Raw genomic sequence first — 21192 nt, 5'->3', positions numbered from 1 at the left:
GAACTGAAGGGACTCAACCATCACCTACTCTAGCCTCTTCCTTTTACACAAGCCACTTTGTTTAGCCTGCTTCCTTCCCTCCTTCCCTCCCTCCCTCCCTCCCTTCCTTCTTTCCTTCCTTCCTTCCTTCCTGCTAATAAGTGGTATTGCCAACAACTGGGTGCTGCAGCTAGAGATACAGCAGTGAGTAGAGCAGCACTCTTGGTCTTCATTGAGCTCACAGCCTAGTTGTGGACATAAATAAGGAAGCAATTTTAATAGTGTATGAAAAATGCAGATTAGGGGACTTAACCTTGTTTGAGGGGTTGGAGGAGGAGTCCTGAAGGAGGCAAGAGTATGCTGATATCTAAAGGTTCGAGTAGAACTTGAATAGGTGAAAAGTTGGAGTGCAAAGAGGGCTTCAAGAAGAGGAGGTAGATAGGCAAAGATGGGAAAGATATAAGGATATCCTGGCACTGGGGAACAGCGTTAGTGATTTGACAGTACCAGCGCTTGGCGGAGGGATGGTAGAAGATCACATGGATCATCCCTTGGAGGGCCTCATGTGTTAGCGAGTTTGGACTTTATTGGGGGGCAATGAGGAGCCATTGAAGGGTTCTAAGGAAGGAAGTCATACAGTTAGATCTGCATGTTGGGAAGGTCACCTTTGGCTGCAGCATGGAGACCAAATAGAAGGAGGAGAAAATATGGAGTCAAGGAGGCTGTAGCTGTTAGTCAGTGGCTCCATTTGTGCTGAGGACTACACTTGTGTGAAATTCACAACAAAGCTCCCCTGCTGAACATTGACCCATCTCAGGCTTGGCAAGCCCAGTGTTAAGGACCCCATTAATTCTTGGGCAGAGCTTCAGAAGTCAGCAAAGGCATTAGGATTAGGGTTGTCAGATGACCTCCAGGGTCTGAGCTCTTCTCTCTTACTTCCTCTCCAGGGTTCTGCCACAGAAGGCACAGCTATTGCTCCAGGAGTACTGGCTTCTTCTGAATCTGCCCAGCCATGACCAGAAGGCAGCTCAGGTCAAAGGCAAGGGCAGGGGTCCTCTCTAGCTCCCTTGTGCTCAGGCCCATCTCATACTTTGTTGTCTGTATTGCTAAGGTGGAGTCCATTTCTGCAATATGAAATTTCTTAAAAAAAAAAAAAAACCCTTCCCTTTCCACCCCAAAAGCTTCCTATCCTAATCTTTGTTTACAATTTGCTTATTTTTCTAATTCTGCTATTTGAACCTTGCACAACCTTGCCCTTTGAAGAAAAGGTTCCCAACATATTTCATAAAAATGTCATAACAATTTGTAAACATGAGAAAACTTTTTTAAAAAGATACAGAATTTTATATTCTCTACAGTCTTTTAAATTTAAATTTTAAGAATTCAGTCATCTTTGGAGTATTAAAGGATTTCTTTTTTCCTGTAAAGAGTCCTTTTAAAAAGCAAAAACTTACTGTTTAAAACTCAAAGAACCATTCTGATATTTTGTATTTGGTTTTAAAATATTATTTTATTCTGTTTACACTCAATGAAAATGTATTGGCAAATGCAGAAAAGCATGAAGAGGAGAAGTAAAATTATTAGTCACCTCATTGCCAAATAAAACATTTTAGTGGAATATATATATATATTTATTTAGTGGAATATATATATATATATATATATATAGTTGTTGTATGCAATAACTTTTTCTTTTTATAAAATCAGTGCCATACTGTTTTACATTCTGCTTTTTAAAGATTCTACCATTTTTACTTAGTTAGCAATGCTATGCAAACAGGACTTCAAATACTTGCATAATAGGCCATGGTTTAAATATACCAACATCTCATTATTGGATATATACCCAGAGGAATATAAAACATTCTTCCATAAATACAGTATGTGAATGTTTGTTGCAGCACTGTTCACAGTAGCAAAGCCATAGAACCAACCTAAATGCCCATCAGTGACAGACTGGATAAAGAAAAGTGGTACATGTAGACCATGGAACATTACGTAGCCATAAAAAAAGAATGAGATCATGTCTTTTGCAGGGAACATGGATGGAGCTGGAGGCTATTATCCTTATCAAGCTAATGCAGGAACAGAAAACCAAATACCACATGTTCTCACTCATAAGTGAGCTAAATGATAAGAACTTATGAACACAAAGTAGGAAACAACAGATATAGGGTCCACTTGAGTGGGGAGGGTGGGAGGAGGGAGAGGAGCAGAGAAGATAACTACTGAGTACTGGGCTTGATACCTAGGCAATGTAATGTTATGTACAACCATCCCCTGTGACACGTGTTTATTTATGTAACAAACCTTCACATGTACTCCCAAACCTAAAATAAAAATAAAATAAATATTTAGATCCCATTGAAAAAATAAATACACCAACAATCTGTATTGGTAACTTGGTACAATTTAGTGTTAAGTAGGCATTTGTGTTATTTATTAAATTATTATTTTCTAATGTGTATAATGTTTATATAAATATAAATGAAAAGTGACTCATAATTTTTCCAGTTGGATAACCCTGATTGACATTTAAAAATAATAAAACCCACATGGTTAGAAAATTCAAGCAGAAATCTATACAAATGTACAAAGATGAAAACCAGAAGCTCCCTCTTCCTTCTGCCCCCTAGACCTTACCCCACAAAGGTTAAAATTTCTTGTGATTTTTTTCCCAGATATATTTATCTATTTATAGATGTTTCCAAATTTATGCAAGAGATTATAAGCTGGACACTGTTCTGCACCTTTTTTTTTTCTCTTAAGAATCATTCTTGGTGATCCTTGTGCAGCATTTCTTATATTGGTGCATCCCTAGCTCAATAAACATCTTATATTGGTGCATCCCTAGCTTAATTCCAGACCTGTTAGTCAGTCACACCTGCAGTATCATTGGCTCTTCTGCTTGGTTCTTAGATGTGAGGTAAATAGATACAGCACCCACGTGTTCTCAGTCTCCACCATCCCTGTTTCTCCAGCTCTTAAGCCCTACCTGCATGCCAGTAGAACCTGACCCTCAATCTGCACCATTATTATTTCTCTAGCTCTTTACAGCTACCTGCATGCCAGTGGAATCCGGACCCTCAGACTTCCTAGTCTTTCTGGTTATATGAGGAGGCCCCAGAGATTGTGACATAAGTGCACAGCCAATTTTTCCTTTGGCCTCTATTTCCAGTGCTCAAAGTCCTTTGAAATTGCTACCTACTACTACCCCAAGGCTGATATCCCTCTCTTATGCCCAGGGCACTGTCTCCCAGGGTAGGCCAGTGGGTATGATCAGTTTGCTCGGAACCACCATGGATCTGCGTACACATGTTTACACAAATATATGCATGGGTGTATTCAAAGTAATAACATACAGTTTTTCCAAGAGTCAGTCCTTTCAGCTGCTGGCTTCTTCCACATAACCAGTATCATTCTGACATATAACCATCTATATTCTTACTCATGTGTATTTTTGGGTGAACATTTGTCTGGAATGGAGGAAGCCTTTGTTTTGACTGGAGATGATTATACCTTCTGAATTGTTGTGTTTTCCATGGACTGGCAATGAATCTTCACAGTGGCAGCTGGATGGGATCACATTAAATTTTGATGAAGGAAAAGGTTAATTATTTGACCTATAACCTGAGTTTCTAAGATGTCTATCTCAAGGCAGAAGAAGAAAAGACGAATGAAGGAAAGATAGAATGAAGGATGGAGGGAGGCTGGAAGGAAGGGAGGAAGGAAAGAAGGAAAAAATTCCATCTTTGTTAGGCCACAGAGTTTACAGGTTTCCGTTGTAGCCATTGAAAACATTAGCCAAGACAGTGTTTTCCAGACTGAAGTTCAGCAGAGCCATCATCTTTGCATCCAGAGCTATTTTTGAGGCTGCTACTGCTGCCACAAATGTTGCCATTGTAATAATCTCCTCCTTGTTACTGCTGGGATTACTATTATTAGTTGGATTGCCATTCCAGATACACGCTAAGGGAATCAAGTAATCAAAAAATTTGTTTGAGTATACATTGTGAAACATGCATTTGGAATGATTCCCTGAGAAAGCTGGGTGCAGAATGCAAATATTTTGAACGGACTTATCTTAGAGTTGTACTGCTTTTTTTCCTTGTCATTTAAAAACCCTTATTATGAATAAATTGTTTGTATAGTGGGTTTTTTTAATACTTAGATAAGAAATACATGGTTGAAAGCAGAGAATAAAAACATGAATGATAATGTCCTCGATGCCTGGGAGAAAGTCCTTGCTGCTGCTCCTGGGCAGGCATTATAATTGGCTATTTGGTGTGTTTATTTCAGGCTGCAGATAGCGGATAAAAGTGGCTGGTTTGTTGCCAGCACATGACTTAGTTGCCAAATGGAGTGTTTAGTACTTGATACATTTGACTTATATCACAACTTCTTCCCATTAACAGTCTACTGGTGATAACCTACTTGGCTTTTCATGTGGTTACTTCGAAACAGCCACTTGACAACATTTGGCATATCACAAACTTTAATACTGAAATAAAGGAGTGAGTGAATGACTGCAAGGGATCTGCCATATACTGATATGGTGCTTGGTGCAGAATGTGCTCCCCATAAATGTCTGTTTAATCAATGAATTAATCTTGCATAATATTTCTCTGGTTCAGTGTACCAAGGTTAGGTCTATCGACTTGAGACTTAAAAGACTTGTAAAAGGGATAGCAATAGATGGAAATAATAGTGCTTACATATGTGTCAGAAGGTCTTACCTTTGTATGGAGGGAGATACTCTGCTCCTCTCTTTCACCGTTTAAATACAGAGTTGAACTACATGAAGAAATGAAGCTTTCATCAAAATGGCCTTGAGTCTAAGTCAAAGCATAACCTCTTAATACTGACAAGTTCTATCATTTCAGGTTCTTTTTGTTTTGTTTTGTTTTTTTAACAGATCCACTTCAGGAATTTTGGCCCAGGATATGTAATCAAATATGCATTAAAGTATTTATTTTTATTTTTAGATTGAAAACTTGCAAGAACAACTTAGGGATAAAGACAAGCAACTGACCAACCTGAAAGACAGAGTGAAGTCCTTGCAGACAGATTCCAGTAATACAGACACTGCACTGGCAACGCTAGAGGAAGCTCTGTCAGAGAAGGTGAGTGTACACTCAAAACAGGGAATCAGGATATGGGGAAATACAGCTGGGGGAAGTTGATCCAAATGCATTTAAATATGCCTGATTTTCTACTTTTTCTAAACCACCTTTTGTCCCTGGTGCTTGTTCTCCCCATCCAAGCCCTCTTCGGTGGACTTGCCACACTGTAGCCAGGGGCATTTTCTGAAATGCAAATCTGATTACATCACCTTCGGCTTTCCAGAAAAACCTTCACTAACTTGCCATTGCACTTAGGATGACACAAACTGAAATCCTCTACCTGGCCGCCAGGGTTCCTTCTCCTATCTGATCTGGCAAGCCCCCACTCTGTGTGCTTGCTCCCTTCCTTATTCTTTCTTTCATTTCCAGCCTCATCCCCCATCTCTCTTTTTCCTGGTTCTCTGTGCCTTAGCCATGCCAGGCTTCTAGATTTTCAAGTGTACTGTACTACTTCTTGCCTCAGACTCTTTGCGGTTGCTGTTCCCCAACTGAGAATATTCCTTACTCTCTGCAAATTTAATTTCTCTTCTTCTGAGAGGTCAGCTTCATGAGAAGTTGTATTGTGCAGTAGTCAAGAATATAGACTTTGGAGCCAGACTGCCTGGGTTCAAATCCTAGGTCTGATATTTTCTATTTTGAACAAATTACTTAACCTCTCGGATTCCTCATTTGTAAAAGGGGATACTAATAGTACTAACCTCAGTGGATTATGTTGAGGAGAAAATGTGTGAAAATAAGGAATGTGTTTAGAATAGTAGATATAATGTTATCACTATTATTATTATTGTTATTTTATTTCCTTAGGGACACCTCCTAGGTATCCCCATTATGTCTCAGGAACACCATAAACTCCCCAGAGTTCATGTCACTTTTTTTGTATTATACTTTATGTTCTGGGATACATGTACAGATCATGCATGTTTGTTGCATAAGTATACACGTGCCATGGTGGTTTTCTGTGTCCATCCCCCCGTCATCTACATTTGTTATTTTCCTAATGTTATCCCTCGCCAATCCTCCTACCACCTACTATCCCTCCCCTAGCCACCCAACCCCCTAATTGTTCATTCATCTGTTTTAATGTGGTTAATTTCTTTTCTCTGCTAGATGTCAAACCCAAGACACATATCCTATGTGTGAGTTACCTTGCCATTCCCAATGTCCAGTACAACCAGCATCGGGGATGCTTGATATTATCCAATATGCTTGATATTATCCAACCAGCATCGGGGATGCTGGTTGAGTGAGTCCCCACCATATGACATGCCCTCTTTTGAGCCCTGGAATGCAGCAGAGAAGAAAATCGGTGAAAATCCTGGCTTTACCAGAGTTTAGATTCTAATGGAGGTGATGGGGACACAGTTAATAAAAAAGTGACATACTTAGGATTTTAGAGGGTAATATTTTCTATAAAAGAAAAGGCAGGGAGGAGTAAAGGGAGGGCCGGAGTAGGATGACCAGGTAGAAGCTTGCTGAGAAGGTAACATTCAAGGAAAGTGAGTAGTGAGCCAGAGTCCTTCTGGAGGGAGAATGCCCTGGCAGAGGGGAGAGCAAATACAAGGGGATGGGGGAGAGGAAGGGCGGCAGATTTCACAGGCCCTCGTGAGACAAGATTTTAAAAAATTGGCTTTTACTTTGAAGGGGATAGGATGCCATCCTGAAGGTTTCTTTCTGACCTACATTCAAAAGGATAAATTTAAATAAAATAATTAATTAATAAATAATATCCAGTAGGCAAATAGCTCATTCTGATGTTTACTTACTTTCAAAATGATTTCTAGTCCATTTCATTCTAAATGAGTTTATTCATTCTCTGGGGACCTATTGTAAGTATCATACCCTGGAGTTGAGTTTGCATATGCTCTGTCCTCTCCTCCAACACTTTCTGAGTGTCAAAGAGCCAGTGCCCACAAGCAGTAGAGGTAAAGTTCTCTAGGAATTCTCAGGAAGGACGGCTTGTTTGTTGGTTGGACATGGAATGTACGGGTGTAGTTTTTAGGCCTATGTTCTTGTCATTATTTTCAAATTTAGCTTGAAACCAAGAAAAGAAATGTTAACTTTTAAAGTGTGGGAGTAGACTCTATTATGTTCTTTTTCTTCGTCTTTCTCATCATTTTTGATGCTGTAGCACTTTGCAGGATTTGGCCGTACATGCATGGGATGTTGCAGGGGGTTTACTCAGGGATGCCCTACTAAAGTTATAGCATTATCTCCTATATTCCCTGCTATCAAAGCCTATGAACTCTGAGGTCATGAAGTAATTGGAAGGAGACCTACAGGCCAGTCCCACCTATGCCACTAATTAACTGGGGAGACATTAACTGGGTGAGCCTGGCAAGTAATTCTGTCTCTTGGCATCTCAGATTTCCCATTTGATGAATGGGGGAATTAGATTAAATGCCCATGGGTTTCCTAAGCCAGTGTATCCTAAAGAAGGTTTCTCTTCTGTTACTTCAGAACTACCAGGAAGTTCCTGTTGAAAGTCTATATTGTTAGGTCCCATCTATACCTACAAATCAGAACCTCATAGGGCCTGGAAATCTGCACTTATAGCAAGTTCCCCAAGTCATGGTGATGTAAACTCTAGTCTGAGAACCAAGGCTTTATGATAAAAACATAGAAGCCACAAAAAGATGGGTAAGCATATTTGTGGAGTTAATTTTAATAAATTAAAAAGTTATTGAACAAAAGGAAGCTACAAAAAGATTCTAGGGCTAGTCTTCATGGTCCTATTAAAAATTGTTTAAGATTTAAATGTAAAACCTATAAAGATTTAAATGTAAAACCTGCAACTATAAAAACTCTAGAAGAAAATCTAGGCAATACCCTTAAGGATATAGTCACGGGCAAAGATTTCATGATGAAAATGTCAAAAGCAATTGCAACAAAAGCAAAACTTTACAAATAGGATCTAATTAAACTAAAGAGCTTCTGCACAGCAAAATAAACAACTATCATCAGAGTGAACAGGCAACCAACCTACAGAATGGGAGAAAAATTTTTGCAATCTATCCATCTGACAAAGGTCTAATATCCAGAATCTAAAAGGAACTTAAACAAATTTACAAGGAACAACTCCATCAAAAAACAGGCAAAGGATATGAACAGATACTTCTCAAAAGAAGACATTTATGAAGCCAACAAACATGTGAAAAAGAACTCAGCATTACTGATCATTAGAGAAATGTAAATCAAAACCACAGTGAGACACCATCTCATGCTGGTCAGAATGGCGATTATTAAAAAGTCAAGAAACTACAGATGCTGGTGAGCTGTGGAGAAAAAGGAATGCATTTCCACTATTGGTGGGAATGTAAATTAGTTCAACCATTGTGGAAAGACAGTGTGGCAATTTCTCAAAGACCTAGAACCAGAAATAACATTTGACCCAGTAATCCCATTACTGGGTATAAGCCCAAATGAATATAAATTATTCTGTTATAAAGATACATGCATGCATATGTTCATTGCAGTACTATTCACAATAACAAAGACATGGAAGCAACCCAATGGCCTATCAGTGATAGACTGGGTAAAGAAAATGTGGTACATATATACCATGGAATTCTATGCAGCCACAAAAAGGAATGAGATCATGTTGTTTGCAGGGACATGGATGAAGCTGGAAGCCATTAACCTCAGAAAACTAATGTATGAACAGGAAACAAGACACCACATGTTCTCACTTATAAGTGGGAGCTGAACAGTGCATGGACACAGGGAAGGGAACAACATGCACTGGGGGCTGTCAGGAGGGGTGGGGAGAGGGAGAGCATTCGAAAAAATAGCTAATGCATGCTGGGCTTAATACCTAGGTGATGGGTTGATAGGTGCAGCAAACCACCATAACACATGTTTACCTGTGTAACCTACATATCATGCACATGTATCCCAGAAAGTAAATAAAATAAAATAGCGCAAACATTTAAGATGAATCTTTTGTAAGGAAAAAAAGTATGTTTTGACATTCAGTTACCTTATTTGACATCATATGTAGCATCTGTTTCCAAATTAATTTTGCTCATAAATCCATGGAAGAGAAATAGTTGCTGGTTAACAAAGTTATAAATCCTGTAATAATCTAAAAAATTGAAAGATAACTTCAGAATTAAATTATACGAATTATAAGGTTTTACTTGAAAACGTATAAGAATATTTAATAAGATAATTTTTGGGAGAAATATATCCTCTTTTCAACTTTCAATAATTTATTTCCAGGGCTCTTTGTGGTAATTTTATTTGTGATATTAGAATGAGGGGATGTTCAAAAACTATTAATGCTTATGTGTTCATTTAGCATGTTTGGGTTATATGTTATCAGCCCATGTCTACTTCTTGATTTCTTTCTTAAAATTCACAGAAGTAAACACATACCATATAATTTTTCATGTCATGAATTCTCGGCAGGATTTTATTATTTTTTTTCTGGACCCTATTAAGATTTGATTTATTCTAGCTTAAATCCCAAAATAATTCCCAAATCTGAAACTACTCCCTTTATTTGAGGACTTCCTTTGAGGCTGAGGGGGTGTCCGGGAAGGGAAGCTGAGGTCTGTGGGAGTCTGGCCACCTTGGATTGTCTTTACTGCTTGATAGTTGCATCACTTGGGCAAGGCTCTTCTCTCAGAGACTCAATACCTCAACTTCACAATGCACATTTATATTAGCTGACCTCTAAGTTTCATGCTGTCCTAAACTCTCTTGACAAAGAATTACTCCGTTTGCCAATCTGCAATCTCAGGCTTATGGCATCTGAATTGGACATTAGATGAGGAATTGAGAACTTAGATGAATAGAAAGGCCAGGCAGGGAATGGAAATGAGGGATGTGGCTTTGCTGAAATGTAGTAGGGACTACTGGTGACTATGGTAAGCTTCAGGTCCTTGATCTGTTTCAAAACATTCAAGTTCAGATTTTAAAAAATTATGATGCTCAAGTCAGACAAAAGAGCTCTATACACCAGCTTTGTGAGCCATTTATTTCAAACTCTGTTTGCATCTGATTTTTAACTTTTTACAGCAATGAAGAATAAAAGGAAACATAGAGCAATTGATTTGGTGGGAATCTTTTAAAGGTGCCAAAATTAGAATGCTAGTGTATTTGAAAAGCACAGATAAAACAGTTGATAGGAACTGGCAAGGTTCTCTATCATAGAACAAAGAATAGAAGATTTATTTTAAGTATTCCAGTGTGCATCAAACCTTTGGGTGCATCCAAATAATATTATCTAGTAAGCTACTTAAAACACAGTTTCCTGGGCCCTATTTCTTAGAGATTCTGATTCAGCTGTTCTGCTGTGGAGCCCAGGAACCTAAGATTTTTAAACATACTGAAGGGTTCTGATCCAAGTGGTCAGAAGGCCACAATTTGAGAAACACTGAATGTATTCACTTCCATTTTAAGATGGAAAATGGGTTCAACGAGAAAAATAACTTGCCCAGAAATAAAAATGTTGACATGTACAGCATCATTCCCTATTTCTGGGCCTAGAGAGCCATTATTAATTAATCATGACACATGCTAACTTCTCAACCCACTACTCCTGGAAGCCATTTTCACCCTGTCTAAGCTAGTCCTTGGTTGAGATTTTGCTGCCTCCTCTGGACTGTCCCAAGGCCACCTAGCTCACAGGTGATAGAATAAGACTAAAACTCTTTTGAGGTCTTTTTGATGTTGGCAACATCACAATCTCTTTTAAATGGAATTTTCCTCACAGATTTACTTTTTATCCACATTTAATTGCACAGATTCCCCCTGTAACAAGGCATGCTGTGAAACAACAAAATGATTAATAAAAACTCATGGATTTTTAATTACATTTAATTATTTGCTGTCTTTTGGCTGATGAAAAGAATCCATCAGGCAGTATTCACCATTTCCCCTGGATTATGGCATCCTAGGGAGTATGTTATTCCTTTTAATTTCCAGGAACTTATTCAACTATTAAGAGTGTGCAAAGAATAATGCCTCTCCGTGAGTTAAGATTGAATATTCTAGGATTGACACACAGAAGCTCAAGAGACGGAACCCACTGTATTTATAAAGCTGGTCTCGCCAAGCCTTGCTGTAGCCACACAGCAGATAAGTAGTTGAGAAAGCCAGATAGCGGAGCTGGAGTCCACTGCACTTTAGTTCCCACCCTGTGATAAAGCACAAATAGATTAGACCTGTGCAGAGCCAGATGAGTGCATAAGGAATGCTTGCCAATGCAAATAAGACTAAAACAAGAACACATTGTTGGAATTTCTGCAAGTTAGTTGTTAATCAAGTAGATCATGGCATATTAGGGGCTTTTAACACATGTTTTTGACATCTGGCCCTGCGCAGTTGACAGTTAAATTAGTTTTGTGATTGACAGAGAAATATTTTGTAGTATTGAATCATCAATAACACTTAAAAACATTATAGTGCTTGTTGATTTTTTTTGTCATCAATGCCCAGTCAATAGTACAAGCGCTTAGAGCAAATCAACCTGCTTTCCAAAGAATTCTGACGCCTTCTGGCTGTTAACATGCCTGCTTAATTTTATTACCTTTTCTTTGAAGCCAAGATGATCCCTAATTTGAGTTCTCCTTCCTTCCTTCAGCTCTTTTAATTACTTGTTTTATGCTGAATGATTTGCCCAGCTGTGAGGTCAGAAAGACACATAGGATTTTAGTGCTGCCCTCTGGAAAGCGGGGCCAGGAGGATGATCATGCAATGAAACCACGTGAAGTCTGCTGAGTGGGAATAAATGACACGTGATCCAGCCAGAGGGATTCCTGGGAAGGTTTCCAAATAGTGAGATGACAGGTCATTTTGGAGCTTTAGAAATGTCACTCCAACAGCCATGTACTGGAAGTGATGGGACTGAGAGTTGGCCTGGTAATCAGTTGTAGAGTAGGGAAAAGGCAACAAGGGCTTAGTTGCTGAAATCATTAAAACCCTTGAGACATTGACCATGTACTGTGGTCATTGCCTTTTCTTGTAGATCACATAATCATCTACTCACCATTGTCACAGGTAGGTAAACTAGGTCTGGGATCAAGAAGAAACAAATATAGGCAATTAATAGATACATTTGTTATATTTCTGCCTCCACTGTTATAATAATATATTTCATTTAAAGTGTTTTTAAATAATTGGCAAACAGTAATGATATGCTGTCCCCCAGCCCCAAAGCATTAGATACATAAATTTATTGTCAGTGGGGTAGAACGGTTGCTTCCTCAGGGGATCTGAAGTCACAAGCTAAGTGTTCAGACTAACTTCCCTATGCCTTAAATACTATTTTACAATTGTCTTATTTATCAGGCAGTATCTCGTACTCTGCAATCATAAGAGTATGAAAAATAGTATCAGGATCCTTGGGCACAGTTGTACCAGTATTTTTTAACATGGCCATCTGAAAGGAAGTTCAGTTATGTGTAGTATAATTTCAAAAATCTAACTCAAGCTTTACACAGATGGAATTTTCGTGTGTGTGTGTGTGTGTGTGTGTGTGTGTGTGTGTGTCCTAAGAATCTTACTCTGATATCAGACAGATTTCCTATTTTTGGAAACATGTCTAGAAAGCAGTGTTTTCATTTCAGTGTGAAAATCAAAGGCAGACCTCCTCAAATGGCTCCAGGTATATGTTTGTGGCAGTGTGGTCTCTGACAGTGGCTGACTGTCAGAGAACCCGGGATGTGGGAAGCCTTCTGTTTATGACCTGGGCCACCTTGCATCTCGGAGCTCTGGGTTTCCTCACCTCTACCCTCTACACTGTCGTCAAGAATACTGGTTCTGCCCTTGCGCTTGTGATGAGGACTTAAGAGGAGAGAACTTCACAGCACCTTTATATGTAGTAAGCCCTCAGTAAAAGAAAGCTGCTGCTGAACTTTGTTCACACTCACCCAGTATTTTGGAGTCTCTACTGACTATCAAGAAACCATTGAAAAAACAGAAAAGTCAACATCCTCAGACACACTGAAAAATCACATACACAGAGGGCTGATCCTTTATTTTGTCTCAAGCTCTCACAATGAGACCAGCTCTAAGACCTGGAGGGTTTGGGTCCTGCCCCACTTCAATCCAGTCTAGCCAGAGAACAGCCTTCGGAAACAGTGAGGGCTCTTTGACACCAAATGGAGAGGCTAAGCAAAGAGGGCTGAGCCAAGAGGCATGTTCTGCTTCTTCCCCTTTCCTGTGCGAGGCTATGGCAGGTCTGGAGTCTCGGTGTCTGAAGCTCCCCCTTCTAGAACTGTTCTAGAAATTTGCTGGATACTACCATGAACCACAAGCAGCCACAGAACTTGAACATTAAGATCCTTTGCAACCCTGTGGTGTTAACTTTTATTAACAAGTTAGAAGCTGTATTGGTTGTCTTTCCCATGTGCTGTTATGCATAGCCTCTCCCCGTGAATCCAATTTTGAGTTTCTTGTATGCATTGATTCCCATAGAGCATTCCTTAGATATACTGCCTCTTATTTTCTTTTGCAGTATGCTTTGGCATATACACTGATGGGATCCTACCTCTTCTTTATTGTTAATTGCCTTACAGGAGAGAATAATTGAGCGCTTGAAAGAACAGCGAGAAAGAGATGATCGGGAAAGACTAGAAGAGATAGAATCCTTCCGAAAAGAGAACAAAGACCTGAAAGAGAAGGTCAATGCTTTACAAGCTGAACTGACTGAAAAAGAGGTGAGTCTGGAGAAACAAATGAACCTCACTGATAGTCCTCATAAACTCATATTCAATGCAGCTGCAAGAGACTAAAGACTTACTTGGAGGCACTGTATGAAGACTTGGAGAATTTGATAATCTTTCTTTTGTAAAGATGCCTGAATTCAAAGGAAAAAAACATTTTTGTAACTTTCTTCTTCTGTAATGCTCCATGTCTATCTTCTCTGTTTTGCTAACCATATACAATGTAGCTCCTTGAAACTTTTCTTTATGTCTTACTATATTTGCATGGATTAGAGGATTCTATATTTTTTGCAGTCCCATGATCCTTTGCTTGAGATAGCAGCAGCATTGATGATAATGATAATAACTCTACTTTACTGATATCTCCTATGTACTATTCCTTGTGTTGAGTGCTTTACATTCATCGGTAATACCCTCCGATTAGGAGATGTGGTACCATGCTGAGCCCCAAGGTAGAGCTTAAATGTTGCTGTTCTTCTGGCCTATTATTTTTACATTATGGTAAATAATTTAGAGCTATGTTTTTATACCATGGCAAACATGAATACAAAGTATAAATGCCACCTGTGTTTTTAAAGTAAAATTTTATACTTTAAAGAAATTCTTGTTTGGGGGTTATGAAGAGGATGCCTTTGGGCTATTCCGCCATTCTTCAAGGGATCCCTATAACCCTCTCAGTTTTCTTGGGGATAGTTTGGTGGAGAAGCATGAGAAACAGTAATTACACATGATTTTATTTAATCCACATAACTCTGAGATATGTGGAGATTGCCTGCAATTGGCCCCTTCACACTTACTTTGTCTACTGTAACTGTCCGTCTTCTTTAGAGCTGTCTTAGACCTTTCACCCTGCTGGATGGTACCACAGCGCAGTTGTCTGTCTCCTGGCTCCACAGTATTTCCTCACTCTCAGGGTACTGATAATTCCACCCAAATTAAAATCCCAAACAAATTAGGAATCTAGATAAAGAAGGAAAAGAATCGATGAGTAAGAGGAGTTTCAAGGAAACCCAGAAACAAAATCCATATTTCTTAAAATTTAAATCTACTTTTTTTTAAGAAAGCTTATTTCTTTGTTATGAAAATAAAGAATGAAGTTTTCTTCCTACTCTTCCACTGCTGATTCTGAGTTGGAGGATCTGTGATGACTGTAGTTTGTATTGACAGAAAACATGGAAGCTTTGACTTTGTTTGTAGCATTCTTCACCCGTTGGAAGTGTTACTTGTCAGTTTGTATCTTAAAATCAATGTATATATTTTGAATGAAAAGAGATCTTGATGATGTGAAGTATAAGCCATAAATGAAAGTAGTTTTGTAAATAATCCTCAAATTGCATGACTTTCAAATAGGCATTTTGGTAAACATTTATTGTTTCTGCATAATGTGCTTGACACTGGGCTGGATGTGTCAGTCAGGGTTCTGCCAGAAAAACAGAATCACGTTAAACATTTTCAACAGATTAAGAACCTTATCATAAGGAATTGGCTTACACAGTTATGGCGGCTAGGCAAGTTCAAAACTCACAGAACAGATCATCAGCAAAAGCGGACTGGAGAATCTCAGACAGAAGCTGACACTGCAGCCAATAGGTGGAATTTGTTCTTCCTCAGGGAAACCTGAGTTCTGCTCACAGGCCTTTCAATTGATGGGATCAGGCCCACCCAGAGTACTGAGGATAATCTCCTTCACTTAAAGTCAACTGATGGTAGATGTTACTCATGTTTACAAAATGCCTTCTATTAGCAACTTCTACATTAATAATTGGAGACTAGAGCCTAGTCAAGTTGACTAAAACTGGCTATTGCATCTGGCAGTTTAAAATTTATAAAGAAAAACCATATGCAGTTGCTGTCAGCTTATAATTTAATTGGGAGCTTATAATTTGATTGGAGTGATGATACATCTTCACCGTGACAAAATGACTGGATTATAATGTCGTTTGTTATTTCTGTGGGAATGATACGACAAAGGACATTGAAATTGGAATTGTAGACCTGGGTTTGAGACCTGTATCTGCCTTTACCAGCTAAGTGATCTTTGACAAGATGCTCGGCTGTTGTGAGCCTCAGTTTCCTGATGTGAAAAATGAAAATGGGTCACCTGTTCCTCAGAGGGTTTAGAAGCACCTTGCTGATAATGGTGACTTTTATCATCAAGATCATTCCAGTGCCCATGAAACAATCCAGGATAAATTATTAGGTAGCATTGTTTACAGAGAGACCAGTGTCTGTTTAGTATCTTCCTAGGCAATGCAAATGAGTAAGAAGGAAATACCTGGAGTCTGTTTTGGGGTAAAACTTGTACATCTCAGTCACATAGTTTGATGTTGCTATTTCATAGTTGATGACAAACATTGCTCTTTTAGGTTGCAAAGTTATGTTCAGTGATATATGCAAGTATTTCTTTAGTTTTTTGAATTCAGAGTATATGTGGAACCTGTTAATTTCTGGACATGATTAATGACTGGAGCAATTTAGGCAACCCTATGTCTGAGTTGGAAAGATTCGTTGTATCTATCAAATCCGGACTATAAAGTTTACTCTAAATTTTAAAATAATTTTATGTTTGATTTTTCTGGAAGATGTTTGAAAAACCATTGATCATTTCTCTGTTAGAGAAATGCGATTTGATAAAAATGTAATAGGAGGCTTTTTAACTATTTGACTTACTATTGGGAGGGGAAGCATTAAATTCAGTATTTTCTTTCAGATTTGTCTCAGACTCTGCATGGTCTGACAGCAATAAATGTAAATGGAAGGTTCAGGGTGTCTGTTTTGCTATGACATGTAAAGACCACCTTGGGACTTACATCATTAGCATGACTTTGAGACATGAAACATGCATTTACTGACCACAACATTTGGTCACATTTGATTCTATGGCAATTAGATCCTGCTCATTCTGTAAGCTGGCCAACTTTAATTTCCTGGCCAGAGGTGACTATTGTTACCTTAGTAAGATTATATTTACCCTTTCTGTCTACTGCATGCTTTACTGCTGTGTATAGAATCAATGTGTTCAAATTGAAGGCATTGCTAGTAGAAATTTGAGTGTTTTACTGACTCAAAATCTTTTTCTTTCAGTCTAGTTTAATTGACCTCAAAGAACATGCATCTTCATTAGCCTCTGCAGGACTGAAAAGGGATTCCAAATTAAAATCTCTAGAAATAGCCATTGAACAAAAGAAAGAGGAATGTAGCAAATTGGAAGCACAGTTAAAAAAGGTAAGTGAAGTCTAAGAAAAAAATCATGCTCATTTTAAAATGAATTTATAAAATGGAAAAGGAAGAGGTATTTTTAAAAAGAAACAAATCCCTTATCTGTTGCTGTCTGCTGATAAAAGAATTAATTAAATACTCTTAACTTTATTGCTAAGAAGTCTATCAAATCTGTCTGTGAACCTGAAAAATTATCTTAGGTTTCCTGTTTAAGGAAAACTTGAAAAGTAGATGAAAATAGTAACAGAAGTTAAAAATATTATAAAAACCAGCCATTACTCTCTGGGCAAATCGCAGCTATCAACAAAGAAAAATAGAAGTGTTTTCAACAAATCACAGAATCCAGAAGCCACACTAGATGTTAATAAACTTTTGCTACTTTCAGATGTAGGTGGTTTTGTAACTTTGCAAAAGCTTTTCTGACATTGTTAAATTTCTAGAAGTTCACCAAAATAGTCAAGTCCATGGCATCTCTATAGAATGACTATAATTGACCAAAATGGACTTACTGTCTAAGAAAGCTTGTTGTAGATAGAAGGCTTTGGGAAAGAAACAGGATATTTACATGGCAGCATTAACATGTTTTCTCTGACCAGGACATCTTTGTGGAGTGCATTTCCAGTCATGCATTGTTCCTTTGACTTTCTTCCTGTGTTGTTTGGTACGTCTGCACTCATTGTTCACATAAAACTCATAACATTATGAGTTTAAGCATTTTGTTTCCCTTTGACAACTCATAAACTTATTCAAAAGAGAAGATAAGAATCTAAACAGTCAAACAAAGTATATAATAAAATGTGACTATAATTCATAGCACCCTGGGATAGGGATTTATTGGCTAAAGTTATGAAAATATATGACATGGATGGTCAAGGATGTGAAGGAATCACATATCTGTGAAGGAATTACTCTGGATATCTTAAAATTTAATATGCTATTTTGTGTGATGCAATATATAACTGAAATGTTAGTATATGATGCTCACTTTACAGAGATTTTTTAAGGCAATTATCATGAGAAATTTCACACTAAGAAAGTCTACTTGCTGATACAGAAAAAGATAACTACACAAATCCTTTAATAACAAAACAGCAAGAAAATCTCTACATTGCAAAAGCTATTTCCCAATCCACTCATCATCTCACTTATTTCAAGCAATATTTAGTTAAGCAGAAATCTTGAACAATAAATAAAAGAATTTAAATTGCCCATTTGAGGGTGTTTAAATGGATATTGACTTGGCTATCACGTATTGGGTATATGACATATATTCTTGACATATATAAATGTGATCTACAAAATGTTATCTATGATATGCATATTAAGAGATGAACTTATGAAAAATATTTTTTATTTAATAAAGTTTTGTGATCATAAGGCAGGCTCTCAGCTAGATTTGTGAAAGAGAAGTTCATTGGCTCCTTATGACCATCCTCTACTCTATTATACCTTAGTCACAGTGTGCTGAGTCCAGAAGAAAGATGGCTTCTAATAGACCTGGGCATGAAAGATGCCCTCCATCCACTCTGATGAGCTGTTGTTATAGAAATCAGGAGATCCCATTTATTATTTCTGCAGGTACATGCTCAACACCCTCTTTTTTAATGTAAGGCATCTATAGAAATTTGAAATCTAGTAATTAAAAGGAAGAGATTCACATATTGATGCTTATAGTTTTCATGTAATGACTAGTTTAATAAATCAACATTTATACAATTCAATATAGTTTCTTTCAACATAGCTGTGGCTTGTTTCTGAGATCACTCAGAGTGTGTGGTTTCCTTTGACTCGCAGGTAGATACCACATACGGAAATTCACAGACCAAATCCTGTAAACATTTTAGCATTATTCCTGACAGCATTTTAACATTCTACAAAGTCACTAGAATTAAAGTAACAAATATGGTTGTCTTGCTGTAAATGACCTATTTAATTTATCAAAAGATAACTTATTTCTAAATGTATACATAATCTTTGCTTATACGCTATCTTCTACATGCATAGTGCAGTGGGTTTAAATAGGCTAATTATAATTTAAATATTTTTATGTCTGACCTACAGATGCTGTTTTGTTATTTTTGGCTGTCTAGCATTAACTAAATTCAAAAGTTTAAAATATTTTTTCAGTAGTCTTTAATTTCTGCTAATAAATAGTTCTGTAAAAACCTCAAATACCCATCACCTTAAAAAAATTGAGATCTACATGAAATATTTGAAAATATAAGCCAACAGTATGTGAATATACATATAAACACATCATTTACTCATGGAAAAATAAGCAGCTATAAAAGCTTAAGTGTGTCTGGGCCTCCTTTTAAATAAAAGGGTACGTGACTTGTGAATAAAATATAAAGGTTTACTAAATGAAAGCTGAAAACATAATAGTTTTATTATGTCATAAATACACCAAAAATTCCCAGTGGAATTTTGCTCAAGGTTTGTGAGTATCCAGGTAGTTTTGCCATAAAGTCTATACAACATTGTAGATATGTGTAGTTGAACAGAAACCTTGTCTGCTAGTGGCAATGAAATCCAAACGGTGATTTAAAGTTATTTTTGTCTTATAAACAATGCTTCACATTGGTAAAGGGAGTTTTTACATAAAAGTGTGTGAAGAACATTCACACACATAATTACTTTAACCCTTTATTATACTGTGTTAATTTAAGATGTCTTCAATACTTTGTGATGAAAGGTTATAGGCAGAAAAGGAACTAACTCCCTTATACATTCCGTCCCACCTTTTATAAATTTTCATATGTAAGGAAATTTTTACGGATATTAGTGAAGCTAATGAAATGATATTAACCAAGTAATGCATAATTGCAAATTATGAGTGTGCTTTATAATTAAGTGCATTTCGAGAAGAAACTGATAATTGACATGTGGATCATTTTGCCTTTCAAAAGAGTATTTGAAGTTCAAAATGGGGGAGTAAATTTACCTATGTGACTAGAAATCAATTGAGAAGCAATAACAATTCAAAATATTATGACTTATACTCTTTAGTAATTTTTCAATTAATATTATACTTGAGGAGGGACTTTCTTTAAACCATGATAAATAACATTGTCATTTACTTCATCCAAGTTGAAGGAAAAAGTAATTCAGGCTCCTAAAAATTGTGGCTTAGCTTAAAGCAAAGTAACAGTTTCTACAGTATTTCACCTTGTACACCTTGACATTGAGCCCCAGATTAACAGTGCAGGTATTTAGAAAATATAACTTGAGAGTGCTATTTACAATAATATTCAGTACATTTAAATCTACAAACATTTAAATCTTTAACACAAAATAGATGAGAACATTATAGATTCTAAAGCACTTGGAACATAATAGAATACCTTTGAAAATTATATTTTCTACTAATTCTGAGACAGCAGTAGAAACTGGTAATAGGCGATGAATAATACTGTATTTTGGTTCTGCTGATTTAATTTTTTTCTTTTTCCGTTTAGTTTAAGTAAATCCGATAAAGTCTTACCTACTGATATTTTGCTATTGCTAACCTGCTGTTTGCTAATCTGTATTTTTCTGAAGATAGACTGAATAGAAAATTCAGGCTTGTGTTAATATAAAAGAAGAGCAATAAATTCAATGATAAGATTTAATTAATCTTTTGTTATTACCATCTTTGAAGTTCAGGTAATAAATTGCAGACTTGGCTAAAAGTACTTCTTCTGATTCATTGCTGGAGGCCAGCACTTCATGTATCATCAAAAGTGGACAGCTTTCTTTATTTCATGGGTTATTTAACTTGAGAAAGGGAAAGTAACACAAACCTTAAATTTCTTATTCCAGCTATTCTTTTCTAGGAGCCAAAGTCAACATTTGTATTTCCCTAGAGCATCTCACTTTCACTGTGGAATGTTTAGAAACTGAAATTTCTTCTTTTTTAACAACCAACTCGTCTGTGCGAATGCACTGGATTTGTTGAGCTAATGCTGTTTTTCTGGATCTTTCCTTCTTTCCTTGTCTGTGCCTCAATGCCTCCCCAACTTTGCAATGTAGCAAGCTGAGCAGTTGTTCAATCAGATGTACAACCCAGTAAGTCATTTCTGAAAGTTCCCGCTGTAACATATCAAAGCATGAGGATCCATTGATCACCAGTCACGGTGTGCCATACAGGGGAGGTTTCGAAAATATTTATGAGTTTCTTCCCCTTTCCGTTCTGTCAAAAGAAATGATCTGTGCTGAGGTCA

At 37.2% G+C, this 21192-nt stretch overlaps 1 protein-coding gene across 50 annotated transcripts in view; it reads left to right on the top strand.

Moving 5' to 3' along the window:
- Window positions 1–21192, top strand: part of ERC2 (ELKS/RAB6-interacting/CAST family member 2) — a 973896-nt gene that overhangs the window by 456056 nt on the left and 496648 nt on the right. For 37 of the 50 annotated variants that reach the window (XR_013527389.1, XR_013527388.1, XR_013527390.1 and 34 more), the window contains 4 exons: window positions 4965–5102; window positions 13625–13765; window positions 16856–16996; window positions 21002–21037. Coding sequence is in view for 29 of the 50 variants with exons in the window: in XM_054245777.2 (XP_054101752.1) it covers window positions 4965–5102; window positions 13625–13765; window positions 16856–16996; window positions 21002–21037 (456 nt within the window). In the remaining 21 variants the exon portion in view is untranslated. The remainder of the gene's footprint in view (window positions 1–4964; window positions 5103–13624; window positions 13766–16855; window positions 16997–21001; window positions 21038–21192) is intronic. The other 13 variants (XR_013527394.1, XR_013527393.1, XR_013527392.1 and 10 more) reach the window with 1 other exon arrangement.

The sequence above is a fragment of the Callithrix jacchus genome, chromosome 15 (assembly GCF_049354715.1).
Source record: "Callithrix jacchus isolate 240 chromosome 15, calJac240_pri, whole genome shotgun sequence".
Taxonomy (NCBI): Eukaryota; Metazoa; Chordata; class Mammalia; order Primates; family Cebidae; genus Callithrix; species Callithrix jacchus.
The sequence above is the reverse complement of the archived record's forward strand: the minus strand, read 5'-3'. Positions and strand labels throughout refer to the sequence as shown.